The sequence below is a fragment of the Cricetulus griseus genome, chromosome X (genome assembly GCF_003668045.3).
Source record: "Cricetulus griseus strain 17A/GY chromosome X, alternate assembly CriGri-PICRH-1.0, whole genome shotgun sequence".
Taxonomy (NCBI): domain Eukaryota; kingdom Metazoa; phylum Chordata; class Mammalia; order Rodentia; family Cricetidae; genus Cricetulus; species Cricetulus griseus.
Genome location: NC_048604.1, coordinates 116,036,864 through 116,053,390, shown reverse-complemented (window position 1 = coordinate 116,053,390; position 16,527 = coordinate 116,036,864). Strand labels below are relative to the sequence as shown.

The 16,527-nt window shown below is 38.4% G+C and overlaps 1 protein-coding gene across 1 annotated transcript in view; it reads right to left on the bottom strand.

Moving 5' to 3' along the window:
- Positions 1-8,386: 8,386 nt before the first annotated feature.
- Otc (ornithine carbamoyltransferase) overlaps positions 8,387-16,527 on the bottom strand; it is a 66,474-nt gene continuing 58,333 nt past the window's right edge. Inside the window, exons 9-10 of the mRNA XM_035449765.1 lie at positions 14,938-15,075; positions 8,387-8,565 (exon numbers count right to left, since the gene is read on the bottom strand). Coding sequence (XP_035305656.1) covers positions 8,506-8,565; positions 14,938-15,075 — 198 coding nt within the window. The 3' untranslated portion in view covers positions 8,387-8,505. The remainder of the gene's footprint in view (positions 8,566-14,937; positions 15,076-16,527) is intronic.

Below are 16,527 nucleotides of genomic sequence, written 5' to 3'. Positions count from 1 at the left end.
CTAGGCATGCACTTGGTGTACAGACTTACATGCAGGCAAAAACTCAATATATGTTTATAGAAAGAAAGAAATGGGCTCACCTAATGACTGAGTGAGCTTGCCAGTCATATGGGTGAGCCGTCATAAGAATAGCATTACCTCCAACACTTCTGGCCCAATCCCAAGGTTTTCAAGTTGGTGTCATCACTTCCAGATTCGCTTTTATTTTTATACACATATTTTTATTTAATTTAGAAACAATCTTATTTTACATATCAATCCCAGTTCCCTCCCCCATCCTCCCATGGCCCCCACCAACCCCCTATCCCATCTCCTTTCTGCTCTCCATGGTGGGGCCTTCCATGGGGGATCTTAAAGTCTGTCATATCATTTGGAGCAGGGCCCAGACCCTTTCCTGTCTGTCTAGGCTGAAAGAGTATCCCTCTATGTGCAGTGGGCTCCCAAAGTCCATTCATACACTAGGGATAAATACTGTTCCATTACCAGAGGCCCCACACAGATTGCCTCCTAACTGACATCCTCATTCAGGGGGTCTGGAACAGTCCTATGCTGGTTTCCCAGCTATCAGTCTGGTGTCCATGAGCTCCCCTTGTTCAGGTCAGCTGTTTCTGTGGGTTTCCCTAGTATGCTCTTGACCCATTTGCTCATCCCTCCTCCCTCTCTACAACTGGATTCCAGCAATTCAGTTCAGTGCTTAGCTGTGGGTGTCTGCTTCTGTATCCATTGGCTACTGGATGAAGGCTCTAGGATGGCATTTAAGGTAGTCATCAATCTCATTTTAGGGTGAAGGCATTTAAGGTAGCCTCTTCACTATTGCTTAGATTCTTAGCTAATGCCACCTTCTTTAAGAGGGCTTGTGCTCTGGCTACTACATTTCAAGCAGCGCTTGTAAAAATTTGGAAATCATTTTGTAGAGCCACAGTGACCCAGACTCTTCCCTATGTCCTCCACAAGCCAGAACTCCTCTATTCTTCATTCCCTCTCCAGATGATCCTGTCACCCACTGAAATTTGAGACCTATGGATCTAAATATGTATTTTTATAGTATCTCTTCATTTTTCTATGACCTTTGTTTCCCACACAGATCTTGTCACAATTTCGATTTCAGGTGGTGACAGTCTCAGCTTCTCGACCAGACAACATGAGAACAAGAAACAGATCTTTCCTGCCAATTACTTTCATCCCAAACCTCAACACAATCCCTGGCACAAACCTGGAGCTAAAATCTTAGATTAGTAAGATAGTCTTTGTAACAGTGAGTCACAAACTTTTTAGTATCCAAGAGAATGTTTTGGAAGATAAAAGAAGTATGTAATCAGTTGTTCTAGATTAATCAAGAATTGACATTCCAGAGCTTTTCTCACTTGGCTTTTGTTGGATCTCTGAGGGCATTATAGCACCATGATTCATGTAGTCTCTGGACCTGGTATATCAAGGAATGATATGAAAGGCATGGTGGCTAAACTTTAGTATAAGTTGAAGTTGAACAACCAAGAGCTATTGTACTCTTCCTAATCACACAGAGTCACTTTGAAAAACAGCTAGGTTCACTTTAAAAGATGCTTTGATTAAGTGGTAAAAAGTATGAGTATCAAATTTCAACCTGCAACTACAGATCTTTTTTGTATTCTCTGTATTATAAATTTAGAGCATTAGACCTTGTATAATGAAGTATGTACATAATAAAGTTATACTAAAAAAGGAAAATTGTACAGTTCTTTGAGCTATGTATTGAACAAGTCATTGTTTTTAAAAATTAGGATACTCATTTTACTTGTAAAAAATGACTAACTATGGTCATTTGGATTTGGACATTTGCAAGACATTGCCTTCTTAAAAAAAGAGGTAAGGCTACCACTTCCAAGAAATTAAGGAAAACTTGAGATTTAATATATATTTCAAAATCTATAAATTTGTATTAGCTTCTCAATACTTAAAAAAGTTTTCCTTTTCTTTTTTCTGGTGAGCCCATTCCTGGTACTTATGTTTATATCAGTTATTCTAGTTTGTCATGATAGGTCATATGTATACATACAGACCTCTCTCTCTCCCTCTCTCTCTCTCTCTCTCTCTCTCTCTCTCTCTCTCATCCAACTTTTATAATTCTTTTAAAGGATTTAAGTATTAGAAATGTTCAAACAAATAAAATGTGAATAATATTTACTTAGCATTTTTTCTTGACTGAACACTAATACATAATACTTCATTTAATCTTTCCAATAACCCTGTGAGATGAGATAGACACTATTTGTATTTTGGATATGATGAGGGCATATCAAAAAAGAAAGAAAAATGCAGGATTCAATGACTTTGAAGACTGAGCAATAGTTACAGCCTTGAGTTGTGTGGACTGCTGTACATTTATGCTTCGTGGCTGTGGAGATGAAAACAACTTTCACAAATCTTCAGACCTGCCTCAGACTGGTGATTCTCAAAGTGCAGTCCCTGGACCAGCAGCACCAGTAACTGGGAATTTGTTAGAAATGGAGACAGGGATCACAGGGGCTCACAGAGACTGAAGCAGCAAGCATGGGGCCTGCATGGGTCTGCACTAGGTTCTTTGAATCTAGTTGTTAGCTTGGTGTTTTTGTTAGACTCCTAATGGGAGTAGGGGTGTCTCTGACCCTTTTACCTGGTCTTGGGACCCTTTTACTCCTGCTGAGTTGCCTCTTCCAGCCTTGATATGAGGGTTTATGCCTAGTCTTATGGAATCTTAGTATGCCTTGCTCGACTGATATCCCTAGGAGGCCTGATTTTTTTCTGAAGGGAAAGGAGGAGCAGTGAAACTGAAGGAGAAGGGAAGTAGGGGGTTGGGAGGAGTGGAGGGAGGGGAAACTGCAGCTGGATATAATGTGTGAGAAAAGAATAAACAAAAAGAAAAAGAAAATAAAGGAAAAGAGACTCAAAGGCCTCACTGTAGACAAGCAGAAACAAGTTTGGAGTTGGGATTCAGTAATTGTGTGTCCAGCTCTAGAGGATTCTGCTGCACCATCAAATGAAATGACTACTAAGTATGCTAACACTATCTCAGAAAGGCAAAGCAGAGGGCAGAAGCACTCAACAGTTGTAAAGATTGCCTAGCCATAGCAATGCAAGATCACCATAGTAATACATCACAAGTACTGGGTCAGTTAGCTTATTTCTGTTACTCTGCAGAGAAGTAGATTGGTCTCCGTCCTGTTCCATATAGGTGATACATTCCCTGTAATGAATTTGAACATTTGAGAGGAAGTCTTTGCTATTATTTATATTCAGAATACTGAAGTATGATCTTGGTAACTGAAATGCTTATTTCTAAACACAACTTTGTCCATATTTGTCTAATGGTCTCTTCCTACTTCTTTGATGCCAGATGGATGAGTAGTACAGTACCCTCCATGTCCCAAAATATCTTATTCAAAGACATATTTGATCTAATTTCCTGGAAGCAGAGCCTGGGGTGGGAATTCTGGTGTAAGCGATGTACTGAGGAAGCATTCTCAGAAGAAAGGAAACAGATTAGAGCAGTGAGGGGAAGTTAAGTATGTTGGTTACAGGGTGGCAGTGAATGTGACTTCCTGCCTAAATGTTCCCTGAATCCTGAGAACAGTACTTGAGAGAAATGGGTAGCTGAGAGCCATTATTAGAAAACCATAACAGCCAGGGATGGGGGAGGGGTAGAGTGAATAAATCCAGGTAAAGAAACCCAGAGGGAACCGCACCAGCAACTATTACATGGATGTTTTTGTGATCTAAAGAAACAGCTTTAGATGCTGGTGTCTATCTCTGCCTCATGTGAGATCTCTCCTCCTTCCTGTATTGCCTCTGACACCACAGAACCATAACTGTGGATCAGCCAGTTTCCTATTCTCAGCCACACCTATGGATAAATCAAGCCAAGTGATTACACCCTAAACAGTTTATAAAGGAGTACTTAGCCCAAGAATCAATCACCTTTGTCAGTTGAATATATATTAATTTTAGAAACACTTGTTATTTATTAATTTTCCCTGTAAGATGAAGGTATATAGTGAATTACTGTTAAATGCTGCTCCATTCATTTTTAAAATAAATTTTATTTAAATTAAAAACAATCTTATTTTACATACTGATCCCAGTTCCCTCTCCCTTCCAATCTCCTATGTCTCTATCAACGCCCCATTCACTCTTGTGAGCCCTTCCATGGGGGATCATCAAAGTCTGTCACATCATTTGGGGCAGGGTCTAGGCCCTCCCCGATGTATCTAGGCTGAGAGAGTATCCCTCCATAGAGAATGGGCTCCCAAACTCAGTGCATTTCCCTGGCCTCCCAACTGACACCCACGTTCAGGGGACCTGGATCACTCCTATGCTGGTTCCCCAGCTGTCAGAATTCATTTGAATAATGGTTTTTGTTCAGAAAATAGCTGTTTCACAAAAACATGAACTAAAAACTAAATCTAGTATTATTGACAAAATCAATTATTAATAAGACTGGAATGTTTTTTTTTTGGTTTTTTGTTTGTTTGTTTGGTTGGTTGGTTGGTTTTTTGAGACAGGGTTTCTCTGTGTAGCTTTGGAGCCTATCCTGGCACTTGCTCTGGAGACAGCCCATGACCCATGACAGGGAATCCCATGCCATTTGATAGGACTATGATTCTTTTATCAATAATTGATAATACTTTTTCTTGATAATTTTAAAGAAGAATATTTTTGTAATATCATAGAACTGCAAAGTTGATCCTCAAATCTTTGTTTCGATGATTTGTGTCATGTATGCATTCCACAAAAAAATCATCAAATGCCATAATTTTTCTACTGTAGGCTCTTAAAGAACACAGCAGGAAATGAGGCAAGACATCAAAATAATTGCTGTGTTATTTGTGTGCCTTGTCCTCAAGTACAAGGTGATATTGAAAAACTGCCTGATGTAAATTGTAGATGGCTGATTACTTACCAAAGGATACCAGCCTTTTGTGTTCATGAGAACAAAGCACCTATTCAGACATATGCAACACTGAAAAAATGTCCCCACTGAGGGGAGAAGTTCCAACAGCAACAATAAAAGCCATGTGTCCTGGCTAAGAGGCCTGCAAAGGCAACACAAGATTGTCACTGAGGTACAGATTAGATTTCAACCTTGACTTGGACTTTTCCTTGTGGATTTGGCCAGAGTACAACTTGCACAGCACCAAAGACATTTCTGCTTGCAGGACCCCTTGACTGACTTTCCATTTTCATTATTACCCTTCATATTTGTCAAAGGTAACAATCCTGAAAGCACCACTGAGTCATTCCATCTCTCAAGACGTGACTTAAAAAGTCATCAATGAGAACTTCTAAAACAAAAAAGGTCCTGAAGGAATGTGTCCTGGCTATCTTCTCAATCAGTATGCATTCTCCACTCTTATGATCACTTGAGAAGACTTGCCCTGGAATTTTAGCAATGGAACAAGGAATCCCCAGCATGCTAACTACGGTTCCAGTGTTATGTGTCATTATGGTTTGAATATAAACTATCACTCCATGGACTCATGTGTTTGAATAGTTGGTCCCTAATAGGTCGCATGTTTTGGAATGCTGTGAAACATACAGGATGGGAATCTTCTGTGGTGATATCTTCTTTATACTCTAACAAATAAAGCTTGCTGAAGATCAGAGGGTGAAGCTAGCCACTAATTAACCATGGAGGTATGGAGGTCTGTAGAGACAGACAGGAAGTGAGATGGCTGGACAGAGAGAGGAATATAGGCAGGAGGAGACAGGAACTTGGTATCTTTTCAGTCTGAGGATTTCGTAGAGCTCTAGTGGCTGGCTGCACTGTTTCTCTGATCTTTCAGCTTTCACCCCTTAATATCTGACTCTGGGTTTTTATTATTAAGACCTATTATAATCCATGTTACAAGTTTCACAGATAAAGGTGGGTCACTGGCGATAGGTCTTTGAGGATTGCAGCCTGGTTCTATGTCCACACTGAGCTCTTTGCTTCCTGAACTGTCCAGATGTGAATAAACTTCAAGCTCCTGCCACCATGACTGATGCACCTTCAGGATAATAAACCCCTATTTTAAGTTGCTTTTGTCAGTTATTTTTTGTCATAATGATACAGGAAGGAACTAATATACATGCATAAGAAGTATAACATGGTGTCAGGTGTTGATCTTCTGGGACGCTGTTTCTACCCTGGGATTTTACATTAGTCAAATCATTAGAACTATGCGTATTAGAAATATCTGACATTTAATTGTCTTTCTGGAAGTAACTAAAGATTGATCACCAAAAATAAAATAAAACACTACTGATGATTCCTTCCCAATGGAGAAATCACTGGAGTGCAATTATGTGTGCTTTTCTATTCCCAGTGTTACAGCAGAGAGAGCTTGGAAGAAAAAACTCTTTGGATAGTTTTGTTAATTAAATGGATAGGATTTCTTATATATGCCAGGGACCCAAGGGTCACTGTTACAGTTTTGTTAATCTCTGGAGTTGTAGTAGTTATATAAAGGGCAGGTAGAACAAGGAGGAAAATGTAAGAAGATACAAACAGCATTGAAAACACTTTAAGGTCAAACTTTCTTCTTTGATTATTTTTTTCTGATGATATAAATAATGCTTTCTTAAAAAGAAAAGTTTTCAGAGCTAACAATTTTTCCAGTTTTTTTTAAATAGAAGTTAAATCATGTGGAACAGAGCACTTGGAGAATTCTGAGGAAAAACTAACTACAGTTTTTACCATAGAAAATGATTTCAAGTTATTTCTGGTTTAGGAACAACACTAGACCATACATTTGGCTCAGGTAAAGTATGAGAGCCCATCACATGGGAGACCATCTGGTACTTGGAAAGATATGACTTTGTGTATATGTACATGTGTTTCTCCATGTGTGTATACAAATGCCAAAGTTCAACATCTGCTATCTTCCTCAGTTGCTCTACACATTATCTTTTGAGATGGGTCCACTCATTAAACCTGGTGCTCACCTACTGCCTGGACTGACTATCTAATGAACTCTGGGTATCAGGCTGCTTACACTCCCCATTCTGCCATGGCCGTGTTAGGGTTACACACACACAAACCACATCTAGCTTTTTAAACATGGATTTGAAGATCCGAATTCAGATCCTCATGTTTGTATGCTGGCAGGTACTTTACCAATTGAGCCATTACCCTAGTATCATTACTTTTAATGTAGTAGTTTGAAGGTGAGCCTTCATAGTCCATATAGCTAGTACCTTCTGGTTGAATTGTTCCAATATTCCTTGCTGAAAGAAGATATTCCAGTAAACCCCATTCTATTTCTCTTTTAAATGCTTACAATAAACTTCAATAGATGTGAAGGTCACTTTTGACATTTACTGGAAAGTTCGATATTTTTCATGATATTATAGAATGTTTTATTGTATCTTCATTGTAAATCTAATTTTTATTCACATCTTGCTTACTCATTTAAGTCATAAATGTCTGTTAAACAATATTAGTCAACCAAACTGAAAACCTTTTTTTAAATAGAAAGGGAATATAAAGTAAATTGCATTATTTGGTCCTGTGTAAAATTGTTGTTTACAAGAACAACTACCTATATTATTTAAGATTTCAACTAAAAACATTTAAAAACATATCATAGTCATTTGATGACATACATTTTGATAATCCACAAAGGAGATCTATTCAAATTGTGATGATCCCAGGTATGGAAAAAATGACAAGCTAAAATATGGCAAATAGAAGATATATGTAAATAGTCAATGTGTATATGAGTAAATTTGTGATAAACACAGATGTGAAAAATTAAATTGCTCCTAGTGGAAAAATCAGAATCAAAGGATATGTCAGTCTCCAATGGACCTGCATTCCTGGATGGGAACCCACGGCTTTACCATATCCTAACAGAGCTTCTTTCCATTTGTAACATGAAGTAGTCCATAAGTAGAGAGATGTATGCTCTTGAAGGTCTCCCATCTTCCCATAAATGACTGGAAAAATACTTCCTCATGGTCAAGTTGTTATTTTTAAACAATTTCATGATTTCTTCTGTGACTGACTTCCTCATTGGCCTGAAAATTGTGCTCTATTTGCAGGATGTCTGTCATTTAATTTTCTCATTGGTCTTAAGGCCAGTGAACATAGCCCATAGACCTGCTAGCAGTTGACTGCCTGGCAAATGTTTATTTATAAATGAGCACGAATGATCATTTATTAAGGTAATAAGCATAGGTTAAATTTAATGAGTAAGACATTATACATTTTAAGTGTAGTGTTTTATGTTTAATAGAAGTAAGTGTGTATAATAATTAATATGATACCAAAATGTCATTCAGTAATTGTGAACTGAAGAGTGAGTTTAAACCCAGTCAAGCAGGGTATTAAAGGGCCTTGACACTTAAACTAGAGGCTTCAATAAAGTCTCACAATAACAAACCAATGACATATGTTACTCATATCATGTATTAGGGGTTTGTTTACATTTTAAATTCTTCTCTTTTCCCATAAACTGACTTATTCTGTTGCTAAAGAGCAGTGATTTTCTCTTGACATGCATCGAAGCATCAAAATTTTGGCTTCTGGAGCACAGGTGAGTAGTCTGTCAGCAGGGATACCATGACAGCCTGGGATGACATAAGAAAGAGAAAGAAATGGATAAACATTAGCAACACTCTGCCTTAGGACCTAAAACAAGAGAATTAGGTTTCAGGTTCCCACACCTAGACTTAAAATATGTTTTCCCAAGGACATGATAAGAGAACAGTTCTCAAAGGATACTCATTTTTGTTTGTATAAAAGAAGGTCCTGAGGGATTAGACAGACTCAAATATACTCATAAGCACCATGCTTACTTAGGATTCATTCCAGGTCAGAGACTGAAATGTGAAGCCATGGTGCTCGAAATGACTGGGTGTTCCAGTCAGTAGTTTGAACATGCATACTGGCTGGTTTTATTGCCATATAATCCCTCCTAACCCTGTTCATTATGTTTACTCTGTGGCTTCGCCACTTTGAACCTAGAGAAGTTTGGGAGAAGCCATATGTAAGTAATAAATGTAAACTATTCAGGCTGATAAATGCCTCTGGAATTTTTGTCCTCTGGAAAATAAGGTTAGCTTTATAGACAAGAGTGTAACTTGGTCTTTGGCTGTCAACCACAAATAGTTATTGTCAATTTTATCTTACTTTCCTCAATATCCATGCTAGGGACAGTAGAAAGTTATCAGAAACAATAATAGTGGATACACACACACACACACACACACACACACACACACACACACACACACACACACACACACCACCATCACCACCACCACCACCACCACCACTACACATCAAGTATTTGTTAGGGTACGTATCAGTATAGTATACTAAATACCTTATTATCTGCTAGTCAAAAATATTTGCCCACCACTAGGCTAGATGATTGGGTGAGCTAGAAATGAACCCTCATGTATTATCTTATTTAATGCAATGACCTTCTAAGGTAGGCATCTGTCATCATTTAGAAATGAAAGAGCAGATAGGGCAGTAGTGGGTTTAAAGCTGAATTCTCCGATTCTACTTTTTTGTGTAATTTTGCTGGTTTTGTCATTTTTTATATTTTAAAAACAGTATTTTCCAATTTTACATACCAATCCCAGTTCCCATTCCCTCCTCTCCTCCTGCTATGCCCTCCTTCCCCTCAGCTAAGCACTGGGCCGAGCTCCCAGAGTCCAGTCTAAGAGAGGGAGGAGCAATAATAGGAGCTCCAAAGGGGTAAAGACCATTTGGGAGAAACCCACAGAGACAGCTGACCTGAGCTAGTGGGAGCTCAGACTCTGGACTGACAGTGTGGAAACCCGCATAGGTGGGTGACAGTAGTGAGGCTTGGGCAGTTTCTATGACCACTGGCAGTGAGACCCGGATTTATCCCTAGTGCTTGAACTGGCTTTTTGGAGCCTTATGAAGGGAAACCTTGCTCAGCCCAGATACAGGAGGGAGGGCAATGGTGTTGCCCCATTTGATGTAACTGACTTTGTAGACTCCTCATGGGAAGCCTTACCCTCTCTCAGGAGTGGATGGGTGTGTGTGTGTGTGTGGGGAGAAGTTGGGGGCAGCAGAAGAACAAGAGGGAGAGAGAACTGGGATAGGGCAGTCTGTAGGGTCACTGGTAGTGAGACCAGGATTTATCCCTGGGGCTTGAACTGGCTATCTGGAGCCCATTCTCTGGAGGGATGCCTTGTTCAGCCAACTCTCCTCTTAAGAAGCAATTTTAGGGCAGAGCAGTGTTGGTGCACGCCTTTAATCCCAGCACTTTGGAGGCAGAGGCAGGCTGATCTCTGTGAGTTCAAGGGCAGCCTGGTCTACAGAGCTACACAGAGAAACCCTGTCTCAAAAATGATAAAAAAGAAGCATCTGTGTTGCCTCTGAAGTACATTCTTCTAAGCAAGCGTGCTGTACCAGTGTCCACTGGCTACAGCAGCAAGGCAGTGTTGTGTTCCAAAGAAGTTCACTGAATATGCTTTAACATATTTTATTTTAATTGTGGGAATATGTGTGCATCTGTGTGTGGGCATGTGCATGTAATTGTGCTTAAGTGCAGGTGTACACAGAATCCAGAAGAGAGCTCTGGATCCCCTGGAGCTGGAGTTAGTAGGCGGTTATCAGCTTCCCTTTGCGGATGCTGGGAACTGAACTCATGTCCTTGACACAAGCAGTAGGCACTCCTAACTGTGGAGCTATCTCTTTAGTCCCCTGAATGTACTTTTAGGCAGCTAGCCTGAGCTGCCTGGTTTCTGTACATCATACCATTTTAGGACCTTTTATAATATATGCAGTGGTAAGATACATGAACTATAAATAATAAAGATGAGGTACAGTTCTTCTGAATGGTTGGTGGTAAAAAGTGGGTACATCCATGCTCGTCCTGGGAATCTCATCTCTGTGCTCAGATAACTCTTGCCTCATTAAACTCTCAAGACCATTGAAATCTGCTTCTGTTTTTAGCCTCAGTTTTTTTCATGTGAGAAAATTTGGTTAAATGAAGTTAAGATATTTCCCCAAGATCAGAAAACTAAATTTAAAACCATTTTTCAAAGCCTACATTCCCAGACCAGTATCATATACTGCCTTCAGAGAAAAAATGCTTCCATCACATATTTAGGATATGTTGCAAGCACTCTTCTAGACATAGTTCAGAACATCACAGACCAGGTCATTATTCTTAGGAATGATCATTGTTTCTCATTTCAGTAGGAGAAAAACGTACAAGGTGTTACTTTTAGACAATAAAATTTTAAAGTAGTTAAAAGGATGCTGAAGAATCAAGTTAGAGTGGACGACAGCCTAGGGAGGCCTTGGTAAAGAGAGACACTGATAAAATGGAAAAGGACCCAGGGAGGCCATTCTAGGACAAAAACATGTAAGAGACAAAACTGTTTTAATTCTTCTAGGAGTTATAGGTCTGCATTTTCAGTCTTCTTTTATTGCTCATACTCATACAACATGTCAAACTGATCTTCATACACACACACACACACACACACACACACACACACACACACACACACACAATTAGAAATGGGCAGTGTTGCCGGATAGACTCGAATTAAAAATTATACTTACATAGAGATGTCAGCTAAACAATACTTTTTTATCTTTACTATAAGTATACCTTATGGAATATATTTATATTAAAAATGCATTGTTCATCTGAAATTTCAATGTAATGGGGCATAATGCATTTAATCTGCCAGTCCTAGCTTGGAGAGAAGTGAATGATTTCAAGTACTGTGAATTGTATTTGCAAAGGTGTTCCATACTTAAGGACCATCCAGATAGCAATGTTTTTAAGTATTTTCATTTTTAAGGAGTCTCTTTAGGTTACTTTAGTAGCATGGGTTAAAAAATGTAGACAAAAGAAAAAATATACCAGGAGTTTTGCAAGTATTGCTTTCTTACTAATCATATAAAAATACAAAACCAAACTTTCTGGAGAGGAAAGGGTGCCTTTTGTTAATGTTTTAAAATGAAAGAGCCTAAAGGCCTGTGCACTACAGAGAGAATGATGTGTTCACGAGAATGCTGGGAAAGGATCTGTGGCAAAGTACTTGGTGTGGAGGTCTTCCAAAGGAACTGAATGAGCACACTTCTGCTTAAAGATCTTACACATTTTAGGAACAGGCTCTACCGTCTTTGAGCGATATACCTTCTAGTAGTCATTGTTTGCATCTCAGACATGGAAGTAAGGTCGTATCTTTTCTTCTTCCTTCTATTTTGATTTTAAATGAAGTTAGATAGTAGAAAATCATTCCCCAGAGTAGGGTTGTTCAATAGAGCTGTCTGCAGTGATGGAAAGGCTGCCTTGCTGTGTAATATAGTAGCCACTAGCTCCATACAGTATTGAACACTTAATGTGGGTTTGAGGTTAGTTTGACCGAGAAATTGAATCTTCAATTTATTAAGTTTAAAATAAATTTAAATAGCTATGTGTACCTAGTGGCTCCTGGATTGATAGAACAATTGTCAGGTATTGTCCATTTATAGCATCCTGTCAAAATTATCACAGTGGTGCTGAATCTAAAGGCCATTCTGAACAAGCAGAGAAGAGTTTCACTGCCTGTAAAACAGGAATGCAGTCGAGATGACCTCTCAGGTCTCATTCTGCTTGTAAATGTTCTGCACTTTGAAAATGTAAAAGGCTGTGTAAGGGTTGCATATTATCCTCTTGTATTGTCATTTTAAATCCCCCAGTGCCTGGCAGAGTATTTGGCAAAGTTTGGAAGCTAAAATCATGTGGCTGAAATGAATGGAACCCCAAGAGACCTCCAAATCCTCCAGCATAGCCATTAGGAGTACAGCCATGTGCTGCCACCTTTTCAGCATTCATGCCAAGTTTCTTAATCAGTTATGCCTTAACAGATTTACTTGGATCATCTTTGGAACTTCAATTTCCCTCTGATTAAAATAGTGTGTGGCTTGGGCAGTCTGTGAGGCCACTGGGCCGTGGGACCAGGATTTATCCCTAGTGCTTAAACTGACTTTTTGGAGCCCATTCCCTATGGAGAGATACCTTGCTCAGCCTAGATATAGGGGAGAGGATCTTGGTCGAGTCTTAAAGAGATGTTCCAGACTTCCTTGACTCACAATAGGAGGGCTTACCCTCTCTGAGGAGTGGATGGGGGGTGGGCTGGGAGATGGCGGGCTGGGGGTGGGAGTGGCAGGATTGGAGAGAAAGGGACTGGGATTGGTATGTAAAATGAGAAAAGATTATTTTAAAAATAAAAATCAATCAATATAAATAAATAAATAAATAAATAAATAAATAAATAAATATGATCAGTAATAGCATTTACCGTCCAGCCCATTTTCTATTTTTTATCATCTAGATCTTTACTACTCAAATGGTGCTCCATAATACAATGGCACCTAAGTTCTCTTAGTCCTCATTAGAAATACCAACTCTTCAGCCCCATCTCAGAACCAAACTTTCACCTAGCAAGATGCTTGATGAGTGAAATGAACATTAAATCTTCAGGGACTAGCCTAGATGACAGAGCAATTGCAATTTTAACCAAAATTGGTGTCCCGCTATTCACTGTATCAGATCAACACCAGATAAAATAATTATGATGCTAATTATAATACTTACAATACTTTAGACACTAAAGAATAAAAAGGTAGTCCTTCCCGACTTGCTTTATTCTACTATGGTTATTAGAAGCTAATACTACATTGCCTAGGTTTCCTTGAAGCTTTAGTGCAGGAATGGCAATAAGTTGTATCTGCTGAAGACTTGGATATACAAGTGAACGACACACAATGGAAGCCATTCTCTGAAAGGTTGAATCTTCTGTTTCATGTGCAGGTAGAAGCATCTGTTTTGGCTAGTTCATCTGATTTCAATTGCCCTAGATACCAGGCTGTGTGGGTGGTTGTATCTCCAATTTTTCTGGCTATAAAACATTCACAGCAATTTGGTGTAATCCCCCTGCCTGTGATGTTCTTGCTATGTGATGCTCCATAATGATTCACTGTATTTCATCTCCCAAGAGATTTTTAATGCCTATTAATGAATCTATTTCCATTTATCCACCTAGGATGGAGTCTGCTGTTTACAGTTAAGATTCTGCTAGTATAGTAATTGAGATTGGTTAAACTGCTTTAAAATGGTGGCACTAACTAACAGAATGTGTGTTTTCACTTTTCCAGAGAAATTTCCCACTGAATATTGCAAAGTAGTTTTAAGGTTGCTATTTCTTAGCATATCAGTGATAAAGATGACCAATGGCTTCATCTGAAAGGGACTAAAATTTGACATGAATTTTGAAAATGTTCTAGATCTATAAACACATATATCTATATGGTCAAAGTCAAGCAGAGAATTACAGTCATTTGGTTAAGGTACCAGGAAAAGAACGATAAAGGAAAAGAGGGAGAGAAAGAAAGAAAGGCTAATTTTTGATAGCCCATTTTATACCAGGCACTGAATTAGCTTCATTGAACACAGATTAAAATCGAAAAAATTCTGTTACATGTAACAGGTGGCCAATAATAGTAGCTACTTCTCACAGCACTAAGAATTTTGTTTAAAATCAATGAATTTGGAAGGGGATCAAGTTTAGTTCATTAAAATATACTATATTTGCTAATAAGGAATACTGACTTGTGAACAAAAATAGATACTAGGCTGGCAAAATAGCTCAGCAGGTAAAGAAAACTTGCCACCAAGTATGAGGATCTGAGTTTGGCCCCCAAAAGCCACATGGTGAAAGTAAAGAGCTGACTCCTGCAAAAACTTCTCCTGGCCTCCAATTACATGCCATTTTAAGTGTATGCCACCCCTGCACTCAGAAATAATTAAATAAAATATAATCTAAAAATAAAAATAGATGCCATATGAGCAATCAATACAGTTGGATAGCCTTGGTTGTTTATTTACCTGAAAGCATGAATTGCCAAGTTGCAAGCACACTTAGAGTTTCTTACCCTTCCCCCACCCCTTTCCTTACCATGATTGTCCACTTCCTATTTTCTGCCTCTGGGAATACTAATGACCGTGGAGAATAAAACACTTCATCATCCACTTCTTCTGGCTTCCTAGGCAAGCAGTGTAAAAATGTCCAGTCAGACGCAGCGACTTGAGCAGTCTAAAGAGATAGGGATAAGATGGCATTTTAAGTATTAACTTTTATATATGTATATAATTTTCAGTATTCAATTGTGCATCTGTCCTGGCATAATGTATCACTACAAAGTAAAGGGGCAGAGTGAAGCTTTAAAAAGACACTAGGGCTAATGCATTAATTCCTTTAACCTATGGCATTTTGTAGCCACTCTTTTAAATTGGGGAGATGATCACTCCAAGTTAAACCAGTAATTCACTTTTCTGGTGTTCTGTCTAGCAGGGTAATGGACAATTTTAGTAATGAACTCTCCTAATATATAGTTGATAGAAAAAGTTGCCAATATCCAAAGAAGTTACTCTGGTGCAGTGGTATTATATTTTGAGCCTTTTTCAAATTACGAGTTTTAGCATTTGATGCATACTTTGTCACAGTAATTTTGAGGAAAGCAGTGAGGTAGGAATACATTAAAAAGGATTCTGAGCACTCTGCATTAGTTATTTTCCTCCCAATGCAAATGTGCTACCACTCGCAATTTTCACCCGCAGTTAATTCCCCAAAGTACCATTCCCCCATCCATTTCCGTTTTTCGCTTACAGATTCAAAACTACATTGCTTCGTGCTTTCTTACCTCAAAATTACTGCCTTTGTACTGAAATTTTATTTCACTTTTAAGTTGAGAATAATTGAGCTTCTAAAGTACTGGCAAAATGAGATGGAAAGGAAGTAACATTTATACCTGTCATACATCAGTAAAATTATTATTCTGCAAGCTTACAGTACCAGAATCAGACAATCACCCAAGGCAAGCAGGAGGCAAACCATAGGTAAGTTAAAATAGCTCCACCAAATATTTGAAACATATATAACAAAAGATTAACCACAGTGTACAAAAGCTCCTAAATACAGTGATAAAGAGGGGTTAGAAAACAAGTAAAGCTATGATAGCAATTTAAAGGCATAGAAATAGAAATGACCAATAAATATGAAAAAGGCTTAGCATAATCAGAAATAAAGCAAATTTTTAAAATCACAAGATACTATTTTCTCTTTAACTTACAAGATGTAAAATGTAAATTGCAAAGATGTATGGAGAAAGAATAATATTCATCTAGAAGACTTTAAACTATTCACCCTGTTGGGATGAAAACCACTGGTATTTTTAAAATTATATAATACATCACAAAAAATTCTTCCTTCAGAAACTTATCATGGGAGTCCACATCCATGAGGAGGAGTGGACCGGGGGTGGGCTGAGGGGAGGCAAGGGTGTGGGAGGAGGGGTGGGAGAGAGAACTGTGGTTGGAATGTAAAATGAAATTTAAAAGAATAAATTGTAAAAAATAAATAATTAAAACGAAATTATTCTCTAGTAACACTTTACAAAGAAATATAAATAAGGTAGAGTTGTTTGAAACTAGGATTTTTAAATACATAGATTAATATATCAATAGGAATCATTATGAACAAATTATC